Below are 27,240 nucleotides of genomic sequence, written 5' to 3' on the forward strand. Positions count from 1 at the left end.
CATTTTGCAAAACGTAACATTTTCTATAAGCATACAAAGTTCAAAAACATAAAAATTTCCAAAAGTGTCCACAATTTTGGCCACCACTGTATGTAATAATAATTTAATGCATATAATAAGTTATTGCAATAATGTATATAATAATTTAATTAAATGTATCTAATACACCTTATTTATTTTGCACTTTGTCTGAATATTATGATTTATCTTTTCTATCCTGAAATCTGCACAACCTCTGGTCCCAAGCTTTGCGGATTTCTGGGCTTCTACTGCACCAAAAACTGTCCCGACAGCACCATCACAATTTACAAAATCGAACTGTCACATTTGCATAGATTACAGAGGTTATAAAGTAGAAGTGAGTGTTAGTTCTTATTAGCCCAAAAGGGCTATATTAATTTCATTTTGTGGCATTTCACTTTTCAAACGGTTGCCAAATATTAGAGCCCTGTATTATATTTAAAGAAATTAAATAATGAAGATTCTGCATACATATATGCACTTTTCTCGTATTGTGATAAAACAATGGTACCTACAGACATCAAATTTTGAATAACATACGTCTCCACCCAAATATGGCCATCTGGAAGCAAGGGGTGGGGGGAATTATCTCCAGCGCGCGAGACTGCATATTGGAAATTCTAAAGATATGCTCTTTTAAATATTTTGTGACATTGCTGTTGAATTGAATTTTATGGTTTAAGTGGGAAGAATATGATATTTAATAAATAAAGGTAACATACAAAAGTGTTGAAAAAACGCCCATTTAGGCAAAAGCCTTCAGATTTAAAAAAAAAAAAAAAAAAAAAACTTTCTTGAACGTTATGGGGGGGGCCCTTGAGTGATCTCCATGGAGCTACACAGTTTAAGAAACGCTGGTCAGCAATATATGTATCTACTATGAAATGGGGGAAAAAATGCAAAAGACCATAAGCTTAACAATAAAAACTTTATTTACAAAGGCAAATCTACAGAATTCCTAACTAAAGATACCATGAAACAATACTGATGAAAAAAACTAAATATCTTATTAAAATTTGTTTTTGCAAAAAATTTATCACACTGAAAACTATTAAAAAATAATCTGCAAATAATGTTAAAAAAGCAGTTAAAAGTGAAAAGATGACCATAATTTTTTTGAATTATCCAATCTTGGTTTAACATTAGCATTAAAAAAGTAATATTAACAAAAGCAAACACCTAAAGACCAGCTGATGAAATTTCATATCAATATTTTAATTCAAGGATAAAATAAACATTAAATTACAATAAAACCATGTATTCATATTTAAAAAAAAATATGTGGGTTAATTCTATCAAATCGTCCCCTTTTTCACTGGAACTTAATGATGAAAGAATTTTAATGTTAGAAATAATATATTGAAAGAGAATGCATCACGATTTTGAAAAATACCATGTAACATATTAATTGCTTTACAATCCACTATATAGTTAAATCTCAAGCAAGGCTCCAAGCATGGGTGACACAGCAAGATGCACGAATTTTTGGAAGAAGTTACGCAAGTTGTTTTCACAAGCGAAAATATAGGTTTACTTTGCTCTGAATTATTATGTTTAATTTATACAGGAGGGCTAACTCTTTTGATAGTTCAGAGTCCCAAAATATCTATATTTATACGACTAAAATAAGAATATAAAATTCAGCCTGGACATAATAGACACAAACTTATTTGTAGTGTTTTTATGCTACTACAGTACTACAGGAACCAAACATGTAGTTTGTTTTATCGGGAAATGCTTGACTCCTCCTTTTTACTTGAGAAGTATACTTCCCAAGTAAAAATACCTTAAAGGATTTAACTTATGTATTTGCAGCTGTTATACCTTACAGCATTCTTTTGCCTTTATTGGTATGTTTCCTTAACAAATTCAGCGACCTTTCTGAAATGAAAGAAACCTTTTTGGTTGGACTATTCTTACTGCCGATACCCTTTACAGCAAATTCAGCATTCTTCCTCAAAGTAAACAATTCATTCAAACAAAATGCTTGATACTGATTTTCCTGATTTACAAGAAACATACTTTGGAAGTACTTTTTGTATATTATTTCATTTTGCAAATACAAGCATAAAGGTATGATAAATATTAAAAATTTCTTGAAACTTTCAATAGAAAAGCATTTACTTTTTAAATGCAATAAATGCAGAAATTTCTGATCACTATTTTTAAAACAAAGCATTTGATTTAAAAGCAACTTATCAGTATTATTATGATAGGTTTTTTTTTTTTTTTTTTAAAGCATTCCATGCCAAAATATCTCAATTCATTTCAAGTCAAAATTATAAAATCAAATTATTTAAAAAAAATAGAAAAATAACATGACAAATGGTTTACTAATAAAAATAAATTAAGGATTTCTGATTTCCTAATGGTAAAGATCTATCTTATCTTAAGGGCAATTCCAACAACAGTACATTTCTGCTAGGGATTTTGATTTATCAATTAAAAGAACATTTCAGTGTTTTTATTTCCTGAAATATTCATTGTTCACATGTTTTCAACATTCATTAAAACTATTGTATACTTATTACATGTTATCAAAAAAGTTATTAATCAGAAATTGAACTCAAACCACAGCCCAGTTATGTACCATAATTCTGAATGCAAACTATTTGAGTATAACACATCCTAATTTACTTTCAACAGTGGATCCAAATAGTGGAATAATCAGTTACAGATTCAAATATTTGGATCACTTTGAATGCAAAATTCTGTGGTAGTTAACAGCAAAATTACGGACTTTTAAGCATTTATAAAAATTCTAAAGCAGAATTTAATAATTTTTGATTACAGAATTCAGCAGAACAGCCAAAAACATAGTATTGAAAAAAAGTATTATTTACATCAAGAAGATTAATGTTAAAATAATCATCTATATTTCACTTTTAAACTGCTTGTACAGCTGTAGATGGGTCATCTTTATTGTTATAGTATCTATACGGATGGCATTATTTTACTAGCACTTTCTATTTCAAAAATCAAATTATTTATACATACAATTTTAGCTATACATTAAAAATAATAATAAAAAAAAAACTATTTCTTTCATGAAGAACTTATCTGATAAAAGCTAAATATATCAAAAGATAAGCACAATATGCAGTAATAAATTAATACAGAATAAATAATTTAATGGTCAAATTGCATAGTTAGTAAGGACACTATAATTAGCAATTGCTAAATTTTTCCAAATGTTCTAAATTGAAATGATTTTTTGAAGCCCTTCAATCCAATTTAAATATTCTTTACAAGAAGAGGGGGGATAACAGATAAATAAAAATTTTTACATTACACATCTATACTGTATTTTATATAACAGCATCATTAAATATTTCAAATGAGCTATACAAATGCACAAATGCTGAATACTAACAAATTTGGCAAAATTATACATAATTCACAGAAAGAGTAAAATATTATAAACAAAGAAAGCAGAATACTGTACAGAAAAACTGAAAATAATAATAATGAAATAATACACATGAAAACTGTACTAATTTTTCAACAACGATCTACATAATTGTACAAACTTTCTTGTGTTATTCACCAGTTTAATTACGAATGAATAAATGAATGAAAAAGATGGGAGAAAAAAACTGGCAGTGACACTGGTCATGGCATAGAAAATGATTAAATAATACAAATGTATAAGGCATAAATTTGTAAATGAACACCTCATAAAGGCCATGCTAATAGCCAAATGCAGCTATAGCACAGCTAGGATACATCTATTTAAAATTCTAAGATCACTGGGCAGTGTATTTCAGTTTCTTCACTGATGACATTGAAATTCAACATAAATTTATACAATCTGCATATTAAAGATAAAAAATAATTACAAAAGCTTCTGCAGAAGTAAAATATTTATGTGAAATACAATAAAAATTTTTAATAATATAAATATCACCATTAATATGTATCAGTATTAAGTTTTGACAGACACCACACATATTTTTCGAGATGCTTGCTAAAAGGATTAAAAATGTAATGGCATGAGCGTACAGTTTTGTAACTAAGTTTTAAATATTTTTCTTTTAAAGATTCACATATAAAATTCTAATATACATTCCCAAAAATACCAATAATGCAAATTTACAGCATTTGTAATGTTATTATCAGTGTATCCTTTATTATTCTCCAAAAAATTCTAATGCTTCAACTAAGTATCATTAAAAATTCCACAAAATCTTTTTAATTTTATTTCGCCTTTAAAATCTACAACAATCAAAGCCTATACAAAATAATACAACAGATATAATATAAACTATTAAAAAAATTGGAAATGCAATTGAATTAATTGGTAATACAATTGTGATTTAATTAAATGAGTGGAAGCTCAAACAACACATAAGTTTAACCATTCAGTATGTTAATCTCTAAAAATTTTTTAAATATAAGAAGCTTAAATTATTTTTATGTAATATTTTATACACTTTTTGCAATTTGTATCACTACATCAATAAAAAGATAGATCCAAGATGTTTTAATGATACATAATTAAATAAACCAAGACAATTATGTCCATAATATTTGAGTTTTATTTATTTATTTGACACATTCTACTTTCTAACATAAAATATCTCATCCATATATTTACACTCAATGTTAATTTTAAAAATATTACATGTATTAATTTCTCATTTAAGGATTTTGAGGCACCTCTTTCATTTAGTTCATTCAAATGAAGAAAGCCATGCAATAAAATTTCCTAAAATACTTCTACTTCAGTTACTCCTTAATATCAGGTTTGTTTGTATATTTCTTTAATTCTACTCATTTAGCAATCTCCAAACACCCCCTCTTTAATACATTTTCCAAAATGAATTAAGTGTTAATTATCAGTTTTTATGCTTCTAATTGCTATATGTATTAAATTAGCCTTTTACAGATAAATGATTAAGAATTGTGAAATTCCAGAAGATGGATTTGCATCAATGTATGCAGCAAGCGGGACACTGAAAATTAACAACAATAACCATACCACATATTAAAGTTTATTACTTTTCCTTAAGATTTATGTAAAATTATTCGACTCCATTAAAATTTCATTTAATAAAAAAATAAAGCATTTTAAAACTTCCTAAAACAGTGTTTTTGCCATAGTGGTCATGGTTTTCGCAAAGAAAGCACAAATTTCCCAAAACTACTACGAGAACAAATTATTTTTTTGATTTTAATGTAAAAATGCTGCTGGTATTTCATTACCTTGATTTGTGTACTTTTGATATATTGCCTTAATTTCTTTGACATATTTTAATATGCACGTATATATACGTTCTTACAGATATCACAAAAAATATTCTAAGCCTTATATATATGGCCTTGCCACTTAGAGGGTTAATTATTCAGCTCAATTTTACTACAACTGATTTTAGATGTAATACCAGACAAACTCTTCATTTTTGCATTACTACAAGTTTTAGAAGCAATACTCTAAAAATATGTTTCCTGTATGTTCCTCAAACTTTATTTTAATACACAATGGCATAGACAGAATATAATCTATATCACTGGATCATTTTAAACTGCAACTGTTAATAGACAAATCCTGGTTATTCCATTAATACATTACATTAATTTTCAATGAGCAAACATGAAATTGAAATGCACTGTTGCTGCATACTTTTGCACATATGTATACCCCCCTTTTACATTTTCTTAAATAAAAATATTTGGCATAATCCTTCATTAAAGCATTTCACCATTACTATCATTCACATAATTTCACAATTAACATTATTACTATTACAATTATTTTCATATTTTGTGGTGAATATCAAATGATATATTCTTAATTTTTACAATGCTCACAGAATGAAGAAATATACAAATTAACATTTTTAACCTCAAACAAAACATTTCTTTCAAATGACTTTTGTGATTATATATAATATGCATTTACGTATGCATGGATGCATGGAATTATTAATAAGGAATAAGAAAGTAAAGGTTGTTAAAACACATACCAATAATTGCAGTATGAATCTCAATTCATCAGGATAAGGTACAGAACATTATAGCCTACAAAAGTGAAAAAATATAAGACTGAACAACAGAAAACATGCCTTTAATATTTCTTCAGAATTGCATGAAAATGAATGCTTCTTTGTATATTATCATTTCATTTGTTATCATTTATTCAAAAGTTTTCAGTCTTTGGGGTTTCCTATTCTGATTCCCACATAAATTTTTGCAATTTAATTTATGAAATTTTTAATGAATCTTCCCTTTAATGAAAACTTCAAGTCCTTCTCAAACATATGTAGATGGATAAATAAAAAAAAATTAAAATAACAATAGCACTGAAAATAAATGATTTATTATAATGCTAAAGAAGCTACTTGGGATGACTAAAGTGTACAACAATATTTTACACAAAAAACAAAATTTTAAAAAGGTCAAATGCTTTGTACTTAGTAAAGCATTTATTACTTATGTTCCTTTCAGAAAAAAGGAAAAACTGACTTTTTACAACACCTTTCTACACAATTCTTAGACCTTTTTTTTGATTACTTTTTGATGAAAGGTATTTTTATAAACGCCACTTTATCTTATGTAAATAACAATTAATGAGATTATAGCATATTAGTTATTTTTTATTCTGCATTTAAACAAGACTATAAATGAAGCATATGAGGATGCCATTAACTTATCATTTTATTTCAAGAACTTTGTATTATATGAAATTAGGCACAATTCTTTTAATTCTTAATTAACAGCTTACTTCACTCAAGTACATAATATTTCAAACTTAGTCATTGGTTAATTTTTTACTTTTCCACTGATAGAAGAAACTTATGAATTTTAAATGGTTCAAATGAAAACATGATGCACCCTTACACAATTAGGAAAGATGATAAACAAAACAATTTCATAATCAATACATTTTTAAACCATCATTATTATTTATTTGCTTTTTAATATTCTTTCTCCTATATCATGTTTTACTATAATTTATCAAAATTAACTCGTCCTTACTTGAAATTTAAGACCTTTTTAAAAATTCTTAAATTAAGCAGTTGAACAAAAGTTGATGAAAATTATCATTCTTATTTTAAATGACTTTTCAGAATGCAGAAAATTTCTTTTTTTTTTGGGGGGGGGGAGCTAAGAGTGGCACAGCAGACATTATAACATAAATATCCACGACTAGATATAATACAGGCATCAGTAATGATTGAAAGGTTTGTATTAAGATTAATTTGAAAATTAATGAATGCATTTAAAATTTTTTTATTGATAACTGAAATGGGAAGGATATTCAATCATATAAATAAATAAACATTTTACTGTTCATTTACACATAAATGATTAAATTGATTAATTTGGATTTGAGTTTGTATGAACACCCAAATAAATTTAATGCTAACTTAACACATGATCTGAAATAAGTATCAGTATTCGTATTTTTTCCCTCCTTTCTCAGAAGTGTTAGTTATAAGACACTTATTTAACTAAAAATTAAAAAATCCTATATTAGTGGGAGAGCTGAATATCAGTTTTTAAAATTCCAATTTTAAAATTAATGCAGTATGTAATTAAATGTTTTTCATGTATTTCATATCATCAAAATTCGTTGTTACAATAACCTACTTATAAGTAATAACATCACATTCAATCTTATTAATGCAAACAAGAGTCTGTTATGCATATTGCTTTGACTTTTTTCATAGCAGTTTCGATAAACTCACAAACACTTTCTGCATGGTATAATGTGGTATTCATAATTTTTTTATGTTACTTAGTATATTAAAAAAATTTAACTATTATGAATAGAAGTCTCATATCAAAATTTTACAACAAATTTTAAATTTAATATAAAAGGATTTTTTTTAAAGCTCTGAGTTAAAGAAGGAACTTTACTTTTTATTGATTGTGACATGCTAATCTAATTCTTCAATTATTTCAAAATAGATTACATTATATCCTACTTAAAATAAAACAGGCTTAATATATATAGGAAATATGCAATTTTTAAAGGATTACCTGTAAAAGAACTATGTTATTAAACAACCTTTATAACATATATATAAAAATATTACAAATAAACAAGTCATAAAAGTTGGAAAGAAAAAACAATCTTTTGAGTTAAAAAGTTCTTTTGCATTTGCATATTATTTAATTAACTGAGCAAAGGGTGACATTCAGTCTCCACTCTTTGTTTAGTTCCTTGTTAATGGGGTAGAAAAGATCATAATAAAATATACAATTACATAATAAATTTGTTCTTCTCAACACATTCACTGCTATGAAGTGAACAGTGAATGATGCTGATTCCTCCATTTATGCTTTGTCTGTAATGAATGATATCATGGCACAAACAACTATTACTTTATACTGCTCACATGATCCACAAAAAGGTACTGTATATTTCGTGCAAGGTCAGTGTTATATCAATTAAATTCTGATAATTTGATATGAATGAAAAATAAATTAATAACACATTTAGCAGTGAGTATGTTAAAAATACAGTTCTAATACACTTTAAAAGTTAAATTTATACTAATTTTGATTAAAATATTTCAAGTGAGAAAATTACTATTCCTTTATTAAAATCTTAATTTATATTCTTATTACTTATTATAGTATGTGTTTTGACTTGGAATAAAAAACAATAATCATTAATTTATTTTTAGATAAAATACTTTTAGAGAATAAAATAAAGCAATATAAGAAATGAAATTGCCTTCTGAATATTAAATATGCTTCTCAATTATCTGATTTTTAAAATCTACAAACTAACTTTTATGAAAAGATTCTTGCTTAACAATAAATATTTATGAAGCTTATTAGCTGCAACAATAAAACTACACACATAATTATAAAAATCATTTAAAAATATATTACAGATAACTTATACAATGCAAAACTTATGTGAATATGACAAACTTGAAAGAATTAACATAACAAGAGCTTGGTTTCACAGTAGATTTAAAACTTGCTGAACAATACAACAATTTTAAGTTTTCATATTAAAAATATTTTCTACACAGCTAAACTTTTTTATTTGTGTGTGAACCTAATAATATTTACATTAGCTTTAGAACTTGCATATTTTCAGAAGAAAAATTCAGTCAAACATTTTTAAATTATATTACAACTTTCCATTAACTAAAAATTTGAAAAATATGTTTAAAAACACATACAAGTTAAATTAACATCAACAAAAATTATTTTCAACAATATATGCCAATTACAAAACCACTTTTAATCTACACTGAATGTACAATCAACATCTTTTGCTAACCAAAAAGTGGCAGGGATATAACTTATTGAATGTGTTTGACAGGTTTTGAATTACAAATCGCAAAACGAATCAGATTTATTAGGTCCTTGCTACAGAAGTCTGAAATAAAATCAGGTGTCATTCTCAGCACTGAACTGCTAGAAAATATTTGTTTAATATATACAGAACAGGAAGAAGTGGATGTGACACTAGAACTTTAGACTATTGGGTTAGACCATTTTTGTATGGAGTTCTGGTGTCCCATAATAGTCCAACTCCAGTATAGAAGTCCCAATTTTGATGGGGACAGAGATGAGGGATGGATCCAAGGGTCTACCATTTCTCTTCTCCTACCACTAAATCACTCAAAGTTGGCTTTCCAATACTTTAAATGTTTCCAAGCCACACAAATAACATGTTTTCTTGAGAGTTCAGTCCTGGGCCCCAAGATATGGCAGTCAGCATCGCTAACCACTATGCCAGGGGTCACTATGCCACATATCTTTTAAACTTATAAAACATATTAATCAGAAGTTTAAAGTTTTTTCTTTCTTTCATAAGACTAAATTTTTACCTTTGCCATTTATCATCTGCTATTTTATTTAATTTTATATGAAATAAAATTTATTTTTCTGATTTCAAAATTGTGCATCATATATGGAACCAATATTTTTGAGTACGTCAAAAATATAAATAAAGCATGCCATCTTCCACTACAGAAGTGTTAAATAGTGGCAAAATTTACTAGAATATAAAATTTTTATCTTCCTTTCTGTTGTGTAGTAAAGGCAACAAATAAAAATGATTTTGAAGACGTTTTATATCCAAGGATATTTTGCAGCCTTTACTGCATAATAAATTTCCCTAACAAATTGTACATTTACGTTTGAAAGGGCCTCTAATTATCATCAAAGATACATTTTTTAAAGCACAATATATTTTTATGAAAACTTAGGATTTAGAAAAGACATTTTTGCCAATTCAAAAGCCACATTATGATTTGTCAAGATCTGAATTCTAATTATTAGTAACACAATAAATTATGATTATTGTTACACTTATTTTAACATTATCATTCTGTTTTATCAGAATTTATTAAAATTGGTGGCTAACTTAGTATATAGGCTAAAGACGGGACATTTATCTCCCTGTGTTATCCACAATGGGGAGATTAAGCAGGTGCTTAGATTAAGTGATATTCGGTTTATCTCACAAGTTGAGGTGTCAAAACACATGCTGTAATTTTGAATGCTTTGTTTTATGCCTGATTTCAATACCTAAGAAAATAGCTGACAATGTATTATTTTATGTTATTTATTCAGTAATCATTGTATTGTATGATAATCTATCTTCCCACCGTCAATAACCATTTCACAGAACTGCTCTGTTCTGAAAACAAGTATATGTTACTTCACCATACAGCGTGTTCTCTAGATACAGGCTTGTCACTCAAACAGGAGAATGATATTCACTGATTTTCCAGGTGTGTTTTCAGAAAATTCCAGTCTATCCCCATAGTGCGCGTTGGCCGTACTGAGAGGTAAATTAATTCTGGTACCACTTTAAAATACAAAAATTTGCCAATTACATATAACTTATCTCCAAAGCATTATTATTATTATTACAACTATAAGAACAGTTGTTTTCTCCATTGGAGATTGAGATTAGAATCTGCCCAATCTGGATTAAAAAAAGACTTTTTTAAGACATTTAAAAATAAGTTCAGGTATTTTATATTTATTTAGCAGTATAAATAAGCAAACAATATGTGCATAAAATTTCGTGATGGTATGTCATCATACTGCCAGAATTAGTTTCAGGAGTATGTCAGAGAAAAATGCCTGAAATTTGAAAGTATTATTAACTAATAGTAATTAATTTAGAAGGAAGAAACCACATAAATTATACAAATAATACTAAAATAAAGTTAATTACTTAAAGATTAAAAACTGAATTACAATAATCAATGATATTTTGGTGAGTATAATTATATTAAATGGTTAGCCTAGGTGACTGATTACTATTTTTTTATTTTACTGCAAAATTACAAATAAACCATTTTATTAAAAAAAAGAGGGTAGGGTGCAGGGATAGGTTTAAAAGATTTTGTCGTAAAATCCTAGTATACGGTACGACCTTGGCATGATTTTGAAAATTGTTGCCAATACCAAAATGACCCGTTTACTGCTCATTATAAATGTCAAGTTTACTGCTCATCATATGTTCCTAAATCGCCTGTGTAACATACACTAGGATTAAACAGATTTTGTTTTATACAAAAATGGGAAGGTATTTTCTTTCATTCAACACTTGCACGGCACATGCGCTTGAGTATTTCTGATGTTATAGTCGCTGGAAACTGGCTTTCCCTTTCTAAAAGACAATTTGACTGGAGATGGAAAAATTGTTTTTATGCAAGCTGCCTCAATGGCACTTATGTGATACATAATTTGCCAAGAAAGTGATTGCTTCCAACGTTGGCATAAATTAGATTTGGGGGGGGGGATCGTTGTATGATATTCCTTGACCTTTTTCAGATTTTTACTTAAAATTCCTCGACTATTTTAGTCAATTTTTGAATTCCCCTACTTTTCCCAGTTTTTCAGGTAGATTGGCAACCCTGTAAATATGTTTCTTTCTGATTATTTTCACTTCATAAAACTCAAGTGTCCTTTTAAAGGAAAGTTTTTCCTGTTATTTAAGACAGATATCTACAAGCCTTTGTTTTAATTATCTGTCATATTTATATTAAGACAAGAAGTTGCATCAATGTAAAGTCTGAAATGTTTCAGTTTTTTTAATACTTTCTAATCACTTAATTGCCATAATGTGAATATATGCTAAACCTTTGATTACTTGATCTTCAGTCAGTCTGAAATGTTTCAGTTTTTTTAATACTTTCTAATCACTTAATTGCCATAATGTGAATATATGCTAAACCTTTGATTACTTGATCTTCAGTCAGTCGGAATGATTGTTGCAACTAGAAATTTGACGTGAAGTAAGGCAAAGTGAATATCGAAACATATTATTTGAAACTAATACTGATTCAACGTCAAGTTTTTAATATTTTTTAAGGAGTGCATTCCTTTAATTTTGGCTTACTGGAACTTGACAATATTTGCACTGATTATTCACTTTTTCCCATAAAAGTGAAAATCTTATGAAAGTACTACAATGTTAGATTATCATAGTGCATAGCTTGATCTGTCTTTTATACATAACATTAACAAATATGCTCTTTAATATGTGATTTACTTACTGATCTTCAAATCTGTCAAAATTATATTAGAATATTTGCACTCAATATTAATATCGGATCACTACATGGGACTGGATAAATGCTGGATTCTCTTGACTGAAAAAGTTTGGGAGATGTTTTATTCCTCTGTCACTTGGTAAGCATGTTTTAACTCAACTATTGTCCTCTGGGATTTATTTCAAGCTGACATAAATGCTGTTAAAATGTCAAGAAAATGAAAAGTAGTCTCCCTGAAAGCTTACAACTAAGTGATTTTAAAATAAAGTTTTAAAAGAATTTGATAAGAATACAGAATTATGGATATATTAACTGTCAAAAAATTGCACATCTTTGTGTCAATATTGAAAAAAATATTTCTGAAAGATGGAAATTAGAAGAAAGAACATTGGTTTGTAGAAAACTGCATCAAAGAAATTGTATATTCAAGGAGAAATATCTGAAGGTTCAAATCAAATTTTGTTGATGTTTTCGAGTCAGATGGCTCAGCGCAGCGAGTCAAATATTCCAGCAAATAAAGTTATACCAGTGAAAAAGCAGAAGAAATACCATCGCCAATAAAAGGCAACTGTTTTTCCACCGCAGGGCTGCATAAACTTAAAATATATAACTGAACATATCATAAATGGAAAATTCAAAGATGTCTCAGACAAATGTATTGAAGCTTCATGAATTTATTCAAAAAAATGTAAGGTAAAAATGTTTTCAGTTTTGATGAAACTGATCTTTTATCTCATGCTTTCAAAATGACCAGACTCTAAAGAAGTTCGGTATTATGGATAACATTGCTTTACTATTTTATTCTGAGCATTTGCTAATGAAATGAAAGGCAATTCCTTTACTCATGAAAATGTCATAGAAAACAAGCTGTTGCAACAAAAGTGAGAATGGTATATAGCGAATGAAGAAGGGAGAATGATTGCAGGTATATCTGCAGGAAGTTTCAAGAAAATAATTAAAGCATTGAGGTTTCCTCAAGGCAATGAGCTTTTACGAAAAATTTAAGAAAATAAAATATTTATTTATTCACATAACATTTAGTTATTTTTATGTTACGCTATTTTATTTTTGTGACTTAAAAAAATAAAATTTAAAAAAAATATCAAACTTATTCGGAAATATAGGAACACTTTAACAAACTAAATGTAGGATGATAAAATTGTGCAAAGCAACAGTACAGTCATAAAACCATGAAAAATTGTTTGTATGCATATCATCTAAAATAGAATGTACATAATACATTTTTCTCATTCATATATCTTTTCTGACTGGCCCATTGAAAAAGTGATTTACACTATTTTCTCTTTTAATGCAGAATGCAGTTTACAAACGCATCATGACGAATACTGGGTGACAAAGTATATTCTTTCAGGAAAAAAATGGTAATCAAATGATTAAAATTAAAAAAAAAAAAAATTTTTTTTCTTTAAGTTTATATGAATAAACATGCTTAAAGTACACAAAGAAAATTAATAAATATAAATTTTTAATATAATAATTTGAAGAATTATATTCAACTACACAACTCAACTAATTAAAATGAAATTTAAAAAAGAAAAAAATATCTAAAAATAACAACTGAGATTAAAAAATATAATATGAAGTAAGAATACATTCAAGAAAGAAAATATGACATTTTTTTTGTCTCGAACAGAAAGAACTGACAGAATGAACTGAAATGTTTGCTAAATGAATTATTCTTGGTACAAAGTAAAAAAACACGCAAAGGTAAATTTCTGAATTACTGATTATATTTCAGAACAAATTTTGAAAATTTGTTAGGCATAATTTAAGTTATAGAGTCAAAATATGGAAAATTGTGCTCTTGTCATTTAAAAAAAAAAAAAAAGAAGAAGAAGAAGTTCAATTTTGCATCAAAACATATATGGTATTAGCAAGATCCATTCATTTGACCACAACAAATGAATGGATTAAATTAAATTACACTTTTATTTATTTATATTTTCTGCTTTAATTTCTCCTGCCCCAGCTATACTTTTTGTGTAAATATATATGAGTTAAGGAAAAGTTGCCAACAGTAACTTAATATTACTGTACAGCAACTATTATAAGCTATTATAGGCTCATTAATATTTATATACACTGTTCATCAGGAATGTGAGCTCTAAGGAACATATCTCATTCATATCCCACAGACTGCTTGTAGAAAAATAGAGTAAAATTGAATTTATCTATCTATCTCTCTCTATTTAATTTGGTACATAGGTGTATCTAGATAAGAGCCAGTGCCCCTTGAAGCGATTTTTTAAAAATCCGAATGAGATTTTTTAAACATGTTTTTTGATGAAATTGCATCAAATTAATGATTCTCTCTCATTATATCAGCATCAATGGCACACAGTTATTGTTGCTGATACCAACACTGTTGCCACTTGGGAAAATGAGGGCAATAATTCTATGCAGTTTTTAAATTTAATGTTCCTCTTGGATAATGGACATTTGTCGAGAGAAGGCAATGGGAAGTTGGTTAATTTATTTATTAGGATAATTAATATTTGTATTAAGGGATACTGCTTATTTCATTGCAATTTTTTTATATGTAATACATTTTAACTGAACTTTGTAGGGTTTTTTTTTCATGAAGTTCTGCAGAGTAAAATTCTGTGCAGTTTTTAAATTTAATGTTTGGTGTTCCCTTTAGGCACTTTCCCGGTACATTTGAAAGCCAGGCGAAGGCTAGCTGCATAGCGGCTAGTAATTTTATGAAACAAAGACAAAATTTTAATACAGGAAAGTGTCCCGTATAATGCACACTGCATTTCATAAAACTAAGAATTTTTTTAAAAAATAATTTTTAAAGCTTTTTAATTTTTTAAAAGCTTTACTTCTGAGCAATGACCTAGTAAAACATCCCTGTCTTTATTATTGAAGGGAAAATCAATATCCTCTAACAACAAACATTAAAACAAACAAATAAGATGTCATCTTTCTTCTTCCAAACTACTATTTGTGTTCTGCAAAGCATTTTCAAAATTCTGATGAAAAACAATATTATTGCAAACTGAGTGAACAGATGTATTAGTAGGTGAACTTGTTTCTGGATTGAAAGGTGATATAGTTTGATATACAGCAGCTGATGGTTCTTGGTCCTAATTATAGAATTAAAAAATTAAAAATTATTTTGAATACATATTAAATGTTCAATATGAAAAATAATAATTAAAACAAAACAAAAACCTCCTAAAACAAAAACAAAATAAAAAAGCTTAAGATAATTGTTATTTAGACAAAATATTTTTCTTCTCCTAACAATATTCAGTATACTAATATTTTCATATTAGCCTCCTTTTTTCTACCAATTTCATTCTGAAAAGGGGGGGGGCTTCTTTCTTATAAACTTTTATTTAGTTCACTTGTGTTTGCCATATAGTCAAAAGTCATCAATTTGTAACTTACTTTTGTCACCTCTGTAACATGATAAGCTCTCGAGTTCAAATTTTGTACATACACTGCTAGTGCATGACACTGCAATGAGGTAACTTTCTCAAAACTTGATTTGGATTTTTTAAAATCTTGTGTTAAAACAATTTTTTTTTTCCCTGCATGTATCTTTGTTTAACACAACTTTGTTGAAAATTGCTCCATTTAAAAGGTTCAGGATACGTTTTAAAAGTTTCACAAATTATAAAACAAACTTCTTTTTAAAACAAGAATCATAAAAAAGAAAATAATAAATAAACTGAGCAATTTTCAGGATTTAAAATATATACAGAGGTGCCCACTTAAGTCTGGTACCACTTGTTTCACTACCAAATGGCTGCAACTATAGTCATGAAAGTAGCATCTAGGTATAAAAACTGGATAAGCACTACTAGATGAGACCATTTACAGTGCCACATAGTGGAAAATTATGGAGTTAGCATTCCTACCTCAAAAACGGTATCAGATGGGAGGAAAAAATGAATTGAAGTTATAGGAGCATCATCGACTTAGTATGAAAAGATACCTTGTAGATATGCATACTAAAAACAGAATGCTCAAAATGCTGTTTCTTCATGATTTCTAAAGCTGTGATCTCATGAAATTTGAACCAAAGGCGAAAAGACTATCTTTTGGACCTAAAAACAAGACTGTACAGTAGTATCACTTGTAATTCAAAATCGAGAGGACTGTGGTTCAAACTCCACAGAGTGCATCCTAGTACTGATTGTCTTTACCAACAGAGTAGTCAATATGCAGATTGTGCACAATCATGTTGTAAAACGCATCAACTGAATGCAACTTGAGCTTGGTGTGAGAAATTTGTGTATTATGCAAACAGTGTATGAAATGCCATGCCTGTATACTTCAAACAGCGGTAAAAGAGATATCTGCTCAGGATTATATGTTAAAGCTCATGGTCCTAGAGCGAATTTCAAAAAATGATTATTGCGAGATGGTTCTACTTTATGGTGAATGAGGGTAGAAGGAAGGCTCGATTGGCAGCGTGGTTTTATTGGCAACTTTTTCTTGTAAGACCACAACCTTCAAGCAAAACCATTCTACAGGCTGTGGAACATTTAAGGTAGATGAGCCAACTTTAATTTGGCGGACCAGCTAAGGTAGGGCAGAAGTCACAACCAGGAGATGTATTATACGCCTTTACATATTTGAACAGCAGCACAAGAGGCATAAGTGAAAAGTGTGGCTCCTCAAAAAGTCGCCTTTTGAAACTCCTACATGAGCACGTAAACTGGTCAGTATGGACTACCTTAGCGAGTTATATGCTTATCTGTACCGGACAACTCATCAGGCATTACTGAAAGGGGACGCCGAGAGACACAATGCATGGTGCAACTTCATCATGAACCAGACATCCATCCAACATTCTTAGCAGACAGAGTTTGGACGGTTAAGGTATGATTTTCATGGAATGAAGTATACAATATGCAGAGCACCCATTACTAGGTAATGGAAAGTCCATTATGTTCTGCCAACGTTTGATATTAAATACGGTTTTCGATTAATGTTCTATGTGGAATTTACAACAGCAGGCTAAATGCCCAAGATTTTACCAGCATGCATGATATTTAGAACTTCTGCAAGATGTAATACCTAATTATGCAGTTGCTTCAACTCCAGAATGGATGGTTCCAAGATGATTGCGCACAAGACATCAGCAGTGCAGCTGTATCTGATGAAGGAATTAGGAAAACAAATAATTGGATGCTGTGGTTTCAGAGTGTAGCTTCTACATTCACCTGACCTGTCTCCAATGGACATTTTCCTGTGGGGATACTTCTAAGAGCATATGTATGCATCCCTTCTTCAAAAATTGCAGGAGCTTAAACAACGTATTACAGATGCTTGTGCAAACTGTCACCCGCTTTGCTACAACGTGAAGTTTTAACAAGAGTTTAGATGTGTATTTCAGCAGATGAAGAGAAGTTTGAATATTGAAAATAAAGGTATCGTGACAACTAGTTGTTTTTTCTTTCTAAGATCGTTTTGTCATCTTGAAAAAACAAATGCATGTTTATACATTCTGTTCTTAACATTCATACCCACAAGTGTCTTTTCATTCTAAATTGATGATGCTCTGCATCTTTGCAACTCTCTTTTTCCTCTTATCTCATATTGTTTTCAAAATAGCAGTGCTAACTCTGCTATTTTTCACCAGGTTAAGTGGTCTCATCCAGTAGCACACAGCCTATTTACTGTACATAGACAGCACTTTTATGACTATAACTGCAGCAGTTCAGCAGTTAAACCGGTGAGACCAGAGTAATGTATCACTGAGACTAAAAAGAGGGAAACAAAGTAATGTGTGTGTGTGTGTGGGATTTTATAATATAAGCTGAAAAATAAGTTATCACATAGTTTCATCGGAAGAAGAGATTAAATAATTCTCTTCACAAAATTCATCAACAATTTTAAATCATGAATAATAAAATTATAACAAAATCTATTAATTGAATTGCACTGCCAAAACTACAAAGCATTATCTCCATAAATTTATAAAAGGCGTTCCACACTTTTATTATTCATGACATTCATTCATACATGAATCATGTAAGAAAAATTATTTGTAAAAAGAAAGGATGAATATTAAGAATTTAAAAAGTATTATATAAAATATTTTTTTTTTAAATAAAATGATTACAATCAAATTTTAAATGACAAAAAATACTGCAACAAAATATGTTTAAAATAACTTTATATAAAATTTATGTTTATTTTAATTAATATTTTTTCTTATATGTATACTAACCTGTGCATCATTTGAACCATTCTGACATGGTAATGTATTATACGAACTAGTTTCAGGTATAAGTAATGTATCTGAGATAGCAGCAGCAGGTCCATAGATATGAGATGGTTGTGAGGTAGCACTAGTCACTATGGGTATGTGGTTGAGAGGACTAGAATCACGGGTGAATGCCGACAACTTAAAAAAATATATATATTATATAATACAAAACATGCTAATAGAAAATATTTTATAATTGTTACATAAATAATCATATTATTTAACTAATTATATTCAACCAATTTTGATATCTCCAATAACAGCTTCACTTATATTCATTCCATCTTTCAAAAGCAATAAGCTTTTCTTTACTTTTAATTTCATTAATTTTTAAAATTTCCTAGTAATTTTGTCTTAATTTTGTGACTTTTTAATACATCAGTATTTTTATAAAGTTTCTTTTGCACACATTTTTACTTGATTTGTCATTTTTATACCATTTTTTAATTTATTAGTCAGATTAGAGTGATAATATAAAAAAAGACAAGATTATCAAGACATTTAATAATTCTTTTTTGATTTTTTTCTTAAAATGTATTCTTCTACTTTAATTTAAGCTAAGGTGCTGTTCCCTTTACTCTCCTGATTATCTCCAAGTATCTGCTTACCATTTTTCTTAACATGCAAAATATATTTTTAAAAAATAGGTCTTTTGATATAGGTTAGGTTATTTGAACAGCACAACAGGGTTGCTAAGGGAGAGATGCGTTTGTGAAAGGTAATCTTAAGGGAAACTGTGTCATATTCATATCACACATGGGAAAAATCATAAAAACTACCTGCAGACAGCCCATTTGCCTAGCCAAGGTCAAACTATCAAAATTCTATCTACTCAGCTATTGATGGGCTCTGGAGTGCTTTGATAAAAGAACAACTATATACTATTGATGAAAAGCTAACATGCATAAAAATATAAAGCAAAGATAATGTGATAAAATTAGATAACAATAATTCATTTATTATACAGGTCTATCAAATATAAGTCTAGAAACACTATATACTAATATATAACTATTTCAGGCAATTTTGTATAAAGACATTTAGTCTAGCATCTATCACATCTGCCGAATTTGCTGCTAGATATTCAACAAATTCACATATATTTGCGAGATCGCTATGAACAGCATTTTAATATGTCCTAGGTCTCCTTGACAGAAAAGATGTCAGGGGCTCTCAAGCCAAGGGGGGGGGATTGTGACATTACACAAAACTTTAATGAAGATATTTATCATGTGTGAATCAATATCTATTGCTTCAGGCCATTTCTCTCTGCTAGAGAAAGATGGGAACATATGACGTTGCAAGATATTGCTGATATATCATCACTTCATTGAAGTGGATAGATATCCCATTTATTGGATCCCAGTTGATGTGAAGTGATGCAGCTTTCACCAGGCCTCTTTCAGTCATCCAAGGAAGGTGGAAATCAATATTTTTCACTAAACATGATATGACTCGAATATAATACATTCCAAACTTCACTGTTATGACACCAGAGTTAAATAATAGTCAATAACTAAGAGTTAAAATGTTTCAACAGATGCCCACACTGAAATTCAGCTTGCCTTCTCACAACAGTATTTTATGACACTATGTATTCAGAAGATGTAGCAAACAGTAAAACTGTTAGAACAGCTTTTGTGACCACGATTCTAACAAGAAACTACATCCTAAGACAGCCTACACAACATGTATAGATGCCCTCTTCGAACAACAGGCAACATCACGTGACGTTGCTAGTGGTTAATATAAAAACATACACTTTAGTATTCAAATATGACTTGGACTAATAGATTTTTTAATAGTGATTCCTACAGTATAGTAAATAACCATGGATATTCTGACAATTACATACTATAATAAAGAGAAAATTTAATCATGCCCATTACATGTGATACCTGTGAAAGCAATGAGCAAGCAGAATAAGATCTAGCCTGCAATATAAAAGATTAATATTGAATTTTTGGCCATAAAAGATATCTTAAAGCCCCCAATTTTTCAATATGCTTTGCAGATAATAATCCAACACATATAGGAAAGTGAGGAAAGTTGCCATTTTACCATTATAATAAATATTTAGCTGTCAGTGTTACCTAATGTCAGCATAATAGTTTGATAGTAGTTATGCACTCAACTAAATATTAACTAAAGAGGAAATGCTAAACATTATCAACTAAAACATTGTCAACAAAAGGGAAAAAAGGTAGTGAAACTAATGGAGATTACTTTAATGATGACATGCTGAACATACATATAACCATTCTGCTTTTTCAGCCATTCTATTATTATTATATATCCATACAAATCTGACACATATTACAGCAATATTTAAATTTACTAGCAATTTCTCATGAACAGAAAAATAAAAATAATTTATAAGATATATAATTAAATCTTACTGTGATTAAGACTAAAACTTAGCAGTTCACAGCTAAAAAATTTCCATACCTCAGCTAATTTAGATTTGGAATTTTTAATCACTTTTTACTGAGCATATTAACTATAATTATAAGAACTTCCTCCAATCATCACTATGCAATATATATATATATATATATATATATATATATATATATATTGCGAGTATATATATATAAAAGTCTACCATAAATCAGTAGACATATCACACAGAAATAGAAACACAAATATCATCATATTGCATAGAAAATAGCATTGCTTTATTAAATTCAGCAACAGAAACTGCACATTGCATTTATAACAGCAATACTTTGTTACATTATTATACTATGAATAGCAGGGAAAGCAATTATGCATTTTTTTTCTTTTTTTTAATACAATAATAAAAAATAAATTTTTCAGAATGATATTTTACACAGTTAATTGGTTTTTTGCTTCAATTCTACCTCGTAGGAGTTAAAGATCTATCTTTACCACACCAAGAAGGATTTTTCTTTAAGTGAAGGGTATTTTTTTTTTTTTTTCCCTTCAAAACATAAGATTGCCAATTTTGGCACAAACACTATTAAAGGCAGAAACAGCAAGCTTATGGTTTATCTAAGAATGCATTATTGTTAAATCTCTATATCTAATTAAAATGAAATTGGCAAACTATATAAAAATTTATCTCTGTATACTACATCTGCAGATTTCACTTAATATTCACTAAACTTAAGAATTGCAAATTTGGTAAATAATTATGTATTTTCAAACTTTTTAATTTTGAAGTCTATTATTAAACCATTCTACTTTTTGTAGTTAGAATTATTAAGATATAATACAGTAATAATAAGAACAGAATAAGTCACAAGCTATCAACAAATATTTGGATCCATAAATACTAATACAGGGTTCGTACACATTTCTGCGCATGAAAATTAAGTACTTTTAAGGACCATTAACGAAAAAATTAAGGACCTATGAGCAAATGGAAACTGAATAAATTCAATTTAAAATATTATTCTATGCCTGAATTTGACTTTTGTAATACCATCCTAAGAATGAAATAGATCCCTAAGTAGTATGCATTATTACTAAACATGAATTAACTAACATAATTATTAATAAGTCTGAGAATAAAATAAACTTCATGCAGTTTATCGAGTAGCATTAAATATTTTACACTTATAATAGTTGGACATATTTAAAAGAAGATAAGAGACATTTACGTTTTACTAATAGTTAGCTTTTTTTTTTTTTTTTTTTAATGTCTTATTTTGTCACATACTTGGTCATTCTAGAGGTTTAGCGAATAGTAGGGAGATTTTATGTCAAATGGCATAGGTTAAAATGAGAATCAGCATGATTCATAACAAAAGACTGAATGTTATCCCTCCGCTGCTTGTCAATAAAGAGACCTGTTGATTGGAACAAACCTGAAAGGCCTGATGTAGGCACGGTTGACAAGTGTTGAAAGTTAGTCAAGCTCTGCTTAATGCAGTTAATGTTATAACTTTGTGTAGAGTTCCAGGGGTTGTAACCCAGTTAATATACTTTAAGGTTCCAATAAGCCATTAAAGCGCCAGAGGTGATAAATTGTTTTATATATAAGTCTCAGTAGCTGCAAAGAATAAGTTTTACTTGATGGTGTTGATGGTTACTTGATGGGTGTTGAATGATGTAATCTGAGAGAATTACATGGGAAAAACGCTTACTATGAAAAAATTAAAAAGAAGACATTTTAATTAATTACACAGCTAATTTTGCTTTATAGCTATATACCTTGTTTATTTTTCAGATTTAAAATATTGTATAATAAGTTGCCAAAATGAAACTTTATAATATGACAGCGAAAAATAAAAATGTTTTATTTTAATTTATTTTTTAAATATAATTCTAACATATAACCATTATTTTAATGAAATTTATCAATGTTATGATGTTTAAAAAAAAAAAAAAATCACAGAAAAATTCTCAGATCTCGGAATTAAAAATTTTACATAGAAACTGATCTTAAAATCGCCAAAATGTTGATAAGTTGTCAAATTTAGAACCATTTAATAAAAGAATTCCCAACCCCAAAAGCGAAAAGTTGTTTAAGAGCTCTTTATTAGAAAAAATGAATTTCGAAATGCTTATGTTTCACTTCTTGCTTAGAAACTCGAGTATCCCATCATTTATATTAGAAATAGAAACAAATTATAACCCATGAACCCATTCAAAAGATAACCATATACGTCAGTGAATTGCCAAAAATATTCCTCCAAAATGCTAATTCACACTCAAAATGACAGTCGTAAAAACAGAGAGAAATTTCAGATGATTAAAATTAAGGACCTTCTACTGATTTTGGCCAAAATTAAGGACTTTTAAGGACCAAAAATCGATTTCAAAAAATTTAAGGACTCTTAAGGACCATACGAACTCTGTAATAATGTCTTAATATTTTTTTATGACCATCATCAAAAAATACTAATTGCAGCGAAATTTTCATGGGTTTCCTTGTGCATAATATGCATACAAAGGAATTTCTCATAAAACATCCTCCAACAAGTTATCAATCGTTATATACTAACTATTATAATTTATCTGTAATCTTGAAAATCATGGGCTGGAACATTTAACCTGTCTTCCTTTTTACTATTTTCTAGACACATATTCACATAAAAAATTTATGAACTTAACAACAACAACAACAAAAAAGATGTTAACTTCCTTATAAAATTTTCTATTCTACAACAAAATAATATTAATTAATGCAAGGATGATTCTAAATAAGCTAAAGAAAATTTCAACTACCTGAGCCTGTAACTGCGACAAAATCTGAAACGGAAAGGAAATATTTTAACCAAAAATAGAAAATTACCTTTTAAAATGAATTTTATCACTTTCTAAAGCATTTTGACAGATTTCTCAAGCACGAGCAATATCTAAGGATATTAAGTTTTACTCTTAAATTTTAATAAAATGCAGGGGTGACTGAAAAATTATGCATTGCTTTTAATAATTTTTTTAACAAAATTGTATTTATAAATTTATAATCAGAATAAAAATTAAGTTAGTAATAGTTTGAACAACAAATTCTGGCACTAGAAGGTCTTATTTATTTCCTTTCTTCTCTTTAGCATTACACCTGTGTTAAAAGTACTGGTTTATCTACAGAGGAGGAGATTTGAATAAATAAAAAGACAGACAATCTATACATTTTTTAATGCATCTTTCCAATACACTATAAAATAAATAAGCAAAACTCCCCCCCCCATTGGTTGAAAATAAAGATGTTCTAAGCAGAGTACTAAAATTGCATTCAAAAATACAAATCTAATACATAATAACTACTATATGAGATTCACAGTTCATGTTAAATCATTTTTACTAACTAACATTAAAACAGGAAAGTAATTTCTTTAATCAGAATCAAATTGGTATTTTTTTATGAACTTAAATAGGCCCTCTCTTTCAGTTTTTAACATTTTAATATATGCTAATGTTGCTTTCTGATAATGAATCAGAACACATTAAAAAAACTTTAAATGCATGTAAGGTATAAAATATGTAACTCAAAATTACTGAATTTAGCAATAGTCCTTTTAATTTCTCATTTTACTTTGGTTACGTCTCCTTCCTGGAATCTAAACTGCATCATATTTGAAAACTAATCAGCATTATGTCATCTTATCCTTCTGCATTGCAGATGGTTCTCATCCAATCATAGACCTCAAAAATTAAAGCAGATGAACAGAGTTTATAAATACTGGTGCTACTATTGCACAGCCCCTTTTACTATTTTGCCTTTCTGCTGTTTGGAGCGTTACTCCGCCTCTGCTAACTATTGTTCATTATTCTGAAAATGTAAGCTATATAGAATGGTGGGGTGCATCCTGCATCCATAAAATGATGCTGAGTGAATCTGTTCATGTATATCAAGGTTTACTATGTTAAGAAAATAAAATTATGTGTTCAAATTTGAAGGCATGACTGAAAATCCTTCCCTGTTATCTCGTAATAAATCTCTACACAGTTTAATTTTAATCTTTTAAGTCATCTCCATAGAAGCTACTACACATATATAAATTTTACAGCAGAAACATCAAATGAATTCTGTTAGAACAGAAATGGGTACTTCTATGTTATAGTGGCCTTAGAAAGAAAACAATGATTATTGATCTGCACATAAATGCATAGTTTATACTTTACATGTGCACATTGTTTATGTTTCTTAAGCTTACCATTTTCAATCTTCCCTGTTATAGCAATCAGTGAAGGCAAAACAAAGAGCACAAGGATACTGCTTCCTATCATCTGGTGTCCTGCCTGGCAGAGTTTATGCTCAGGCATCACAATGGTCGTGATAATGTGATACATTATTATCAGTAGTTGCTGAACTGTGGCTACCAGAACGTGTTTGCTTATAATGAATTTTATATACATGCTATTTATTTACATAAGTAGTTTACAAAATTGTATTAAATTAAATAATAAATAAAAACCTAGATTAAATTGCTTCTGTATGTGTATATTAAACAAACTATGTATTGTGGACATTGAATTAATTGCTAGTGTGCTTTAGTAACTGCTTAAATCTTGCCAAAGCTGGAATGTGCCAATTCCCATTTCTTGCTCCAAAATTGTTATAGAAAATTTCAGCGATATTATACAATATGAAGTTCACAATCTCAAGAATAGAATGAAAACTCACATGAGGAAGAACTTCAGGCTTTGGAATGGGGCTGCAAGGTATTGGACTTGGAGTAAGTGGTAAGCTACTAGATCCAACAGTTGCAGCAGGGCTATGGCCAGCCATAGGACTTTTGTGACAAACAAAATCCTGCAATAAATTTAAATAAATTACATAAAATTTTTTAAAACAGAGAATATTCTCGCTGAATTTTTATTTTTTACTAAAATCATATATTGGATTTGATTAAACAAGTTATAGAACTATCAAATTTAGATGCCTTTTTCAAAAGGGTATGAACATAGTTATATTAGACATACACAAAAGATATCCTACTTTGTGACTATGAACCTTTTTGTGCACAAACTGAAGGACTGCCATCAGTATGTACGTACATACACACAAGCAAACAAAACCAAAAACATCCCTGCCGCTGAGTTACATTAGAGGCTTTGTTAAGGTGTTTTATGTTCTTGCTGAACTCGCAGTTTGCCAATTTGCTCTTGGACTTAAATCCTGCTTTTTTTAACTTATTTTTACTCCCTTGTATGAAGTAAAAAGGAAGTATTGTAATCGCGAAAAGTTTCAGGCAGCATATTTCAACGAAAATATCCATTTTGACCGCTATCGAATGCAATTTAACGATGTTTTTGCGTGATATCTGTACGTAAGGACAGAATAAAATACTCTTTTCCTTCAAAAAAAAAAAAAAAAAATTTATAAAACTGCTTTAAAATTAATTCTGAAGAGAATTTTTCGTGGCGTCTGTATGAACGTATGTATCTCGCATAACTCAAAAATGAGTAGCCTCAGAACGTTGAAATTTTGTATATAGGACTGCTATAACATGTAGATGTGCACCTCATATTTTGGTTGCAATCGGCCGCACAAAACGTATATAAATATATTTATATATATATCCACTCTATTACCCGGCTCAGTGATCTCAGTTTCTTTACTCTTATATGTTTGTAAATTGTACATTTTTTTCTTTAAAAATGATTGAATTATGTTGTTTTTATCTTCCGGTTAAGGATTTTATGCCTTTAGTAAATCTGTGTGCAATATTTTTAGAATTATCAGCAATTTTAAAGTTGTTTAATTGCCGCTAAGCCTGTTTTTAATGGCGGCCATTGATGTTTACATTTGAAACAGGAGACTAGTGGATTTGTTGCCAATCTAGAGAAACTTAGCTTCGCAACAACAAAGATAACGCATTCATTTATTATTGCCAATTAAATCATGCTTAATTCTTTCTGGAATTTTTTCGAGGAAATAAGCGTTTGAGATTTACTTCGTAATTTTTAATATAGATATTTTGAGTTTTTGTGTATTTTTGCCTTCTCACGAAGTGAGAACTGAATTAATTAAATGAGAAATACTCAATCAAGGTACTGTAGTCGCAAAAA

The 27,240-nt window shown here is 28.8% G+C and overlaps 1 protein-coding gene across 2 annotated transcripts in view; it reads right to left on the reverse strand.

Moving 5' to 3' along the window:
• Positions 1-935: 935 nt before the first annotated feature.
• Positions 936-27,240, reverse strand: part of LOC118191768 (uncharacterized) — a 148,849-nt gene continuing 122,544 nt past the window's right edge. The window contains exons 13-16 of one of the 2 annotated variants that reach the window (XM_085823706.1): positions 25,853-25,981; positions 23,953-23,976; positions 18,718-18,894; positions 936-6,042 (exon numbers count right to left, since the gene is read on the reverse strand). In XM_085823706.1, the coding sequence (XP_085679832.1) occupies positions 6,016-6,042; positions 18,718-18,894; positions 23,953-23,976; positions 25,853-25,981 (357 nt within the window). In that variant the 3' untranslated portion in view covers positions 936-6,015. Of the gene's footprint in view, positions 15,617-18,717; positions 18,895-23,952; positions 23,977-25,852; positions 25,982-27,240 lie in introns of both variants that reach the window. The other variant, XM_035362616.2, reaches the window with a different exon arrangement.

The sequence above is a fragment of the Stegodyphus dumicola genome, chromosome 9 (assembly GCF_044657685.1).
Source record: "Stegodyphus dumicola isolate Sdum_Otavi_A_Nest chromosome 9, ASM4465768v1".
NCBI classification, from domain to species: Eukaryota; Metazoa; Arthropoda; class Arachnida; order Araneae; family Eresidae; genus Stegodyphus; species Stegodyphus dumicola.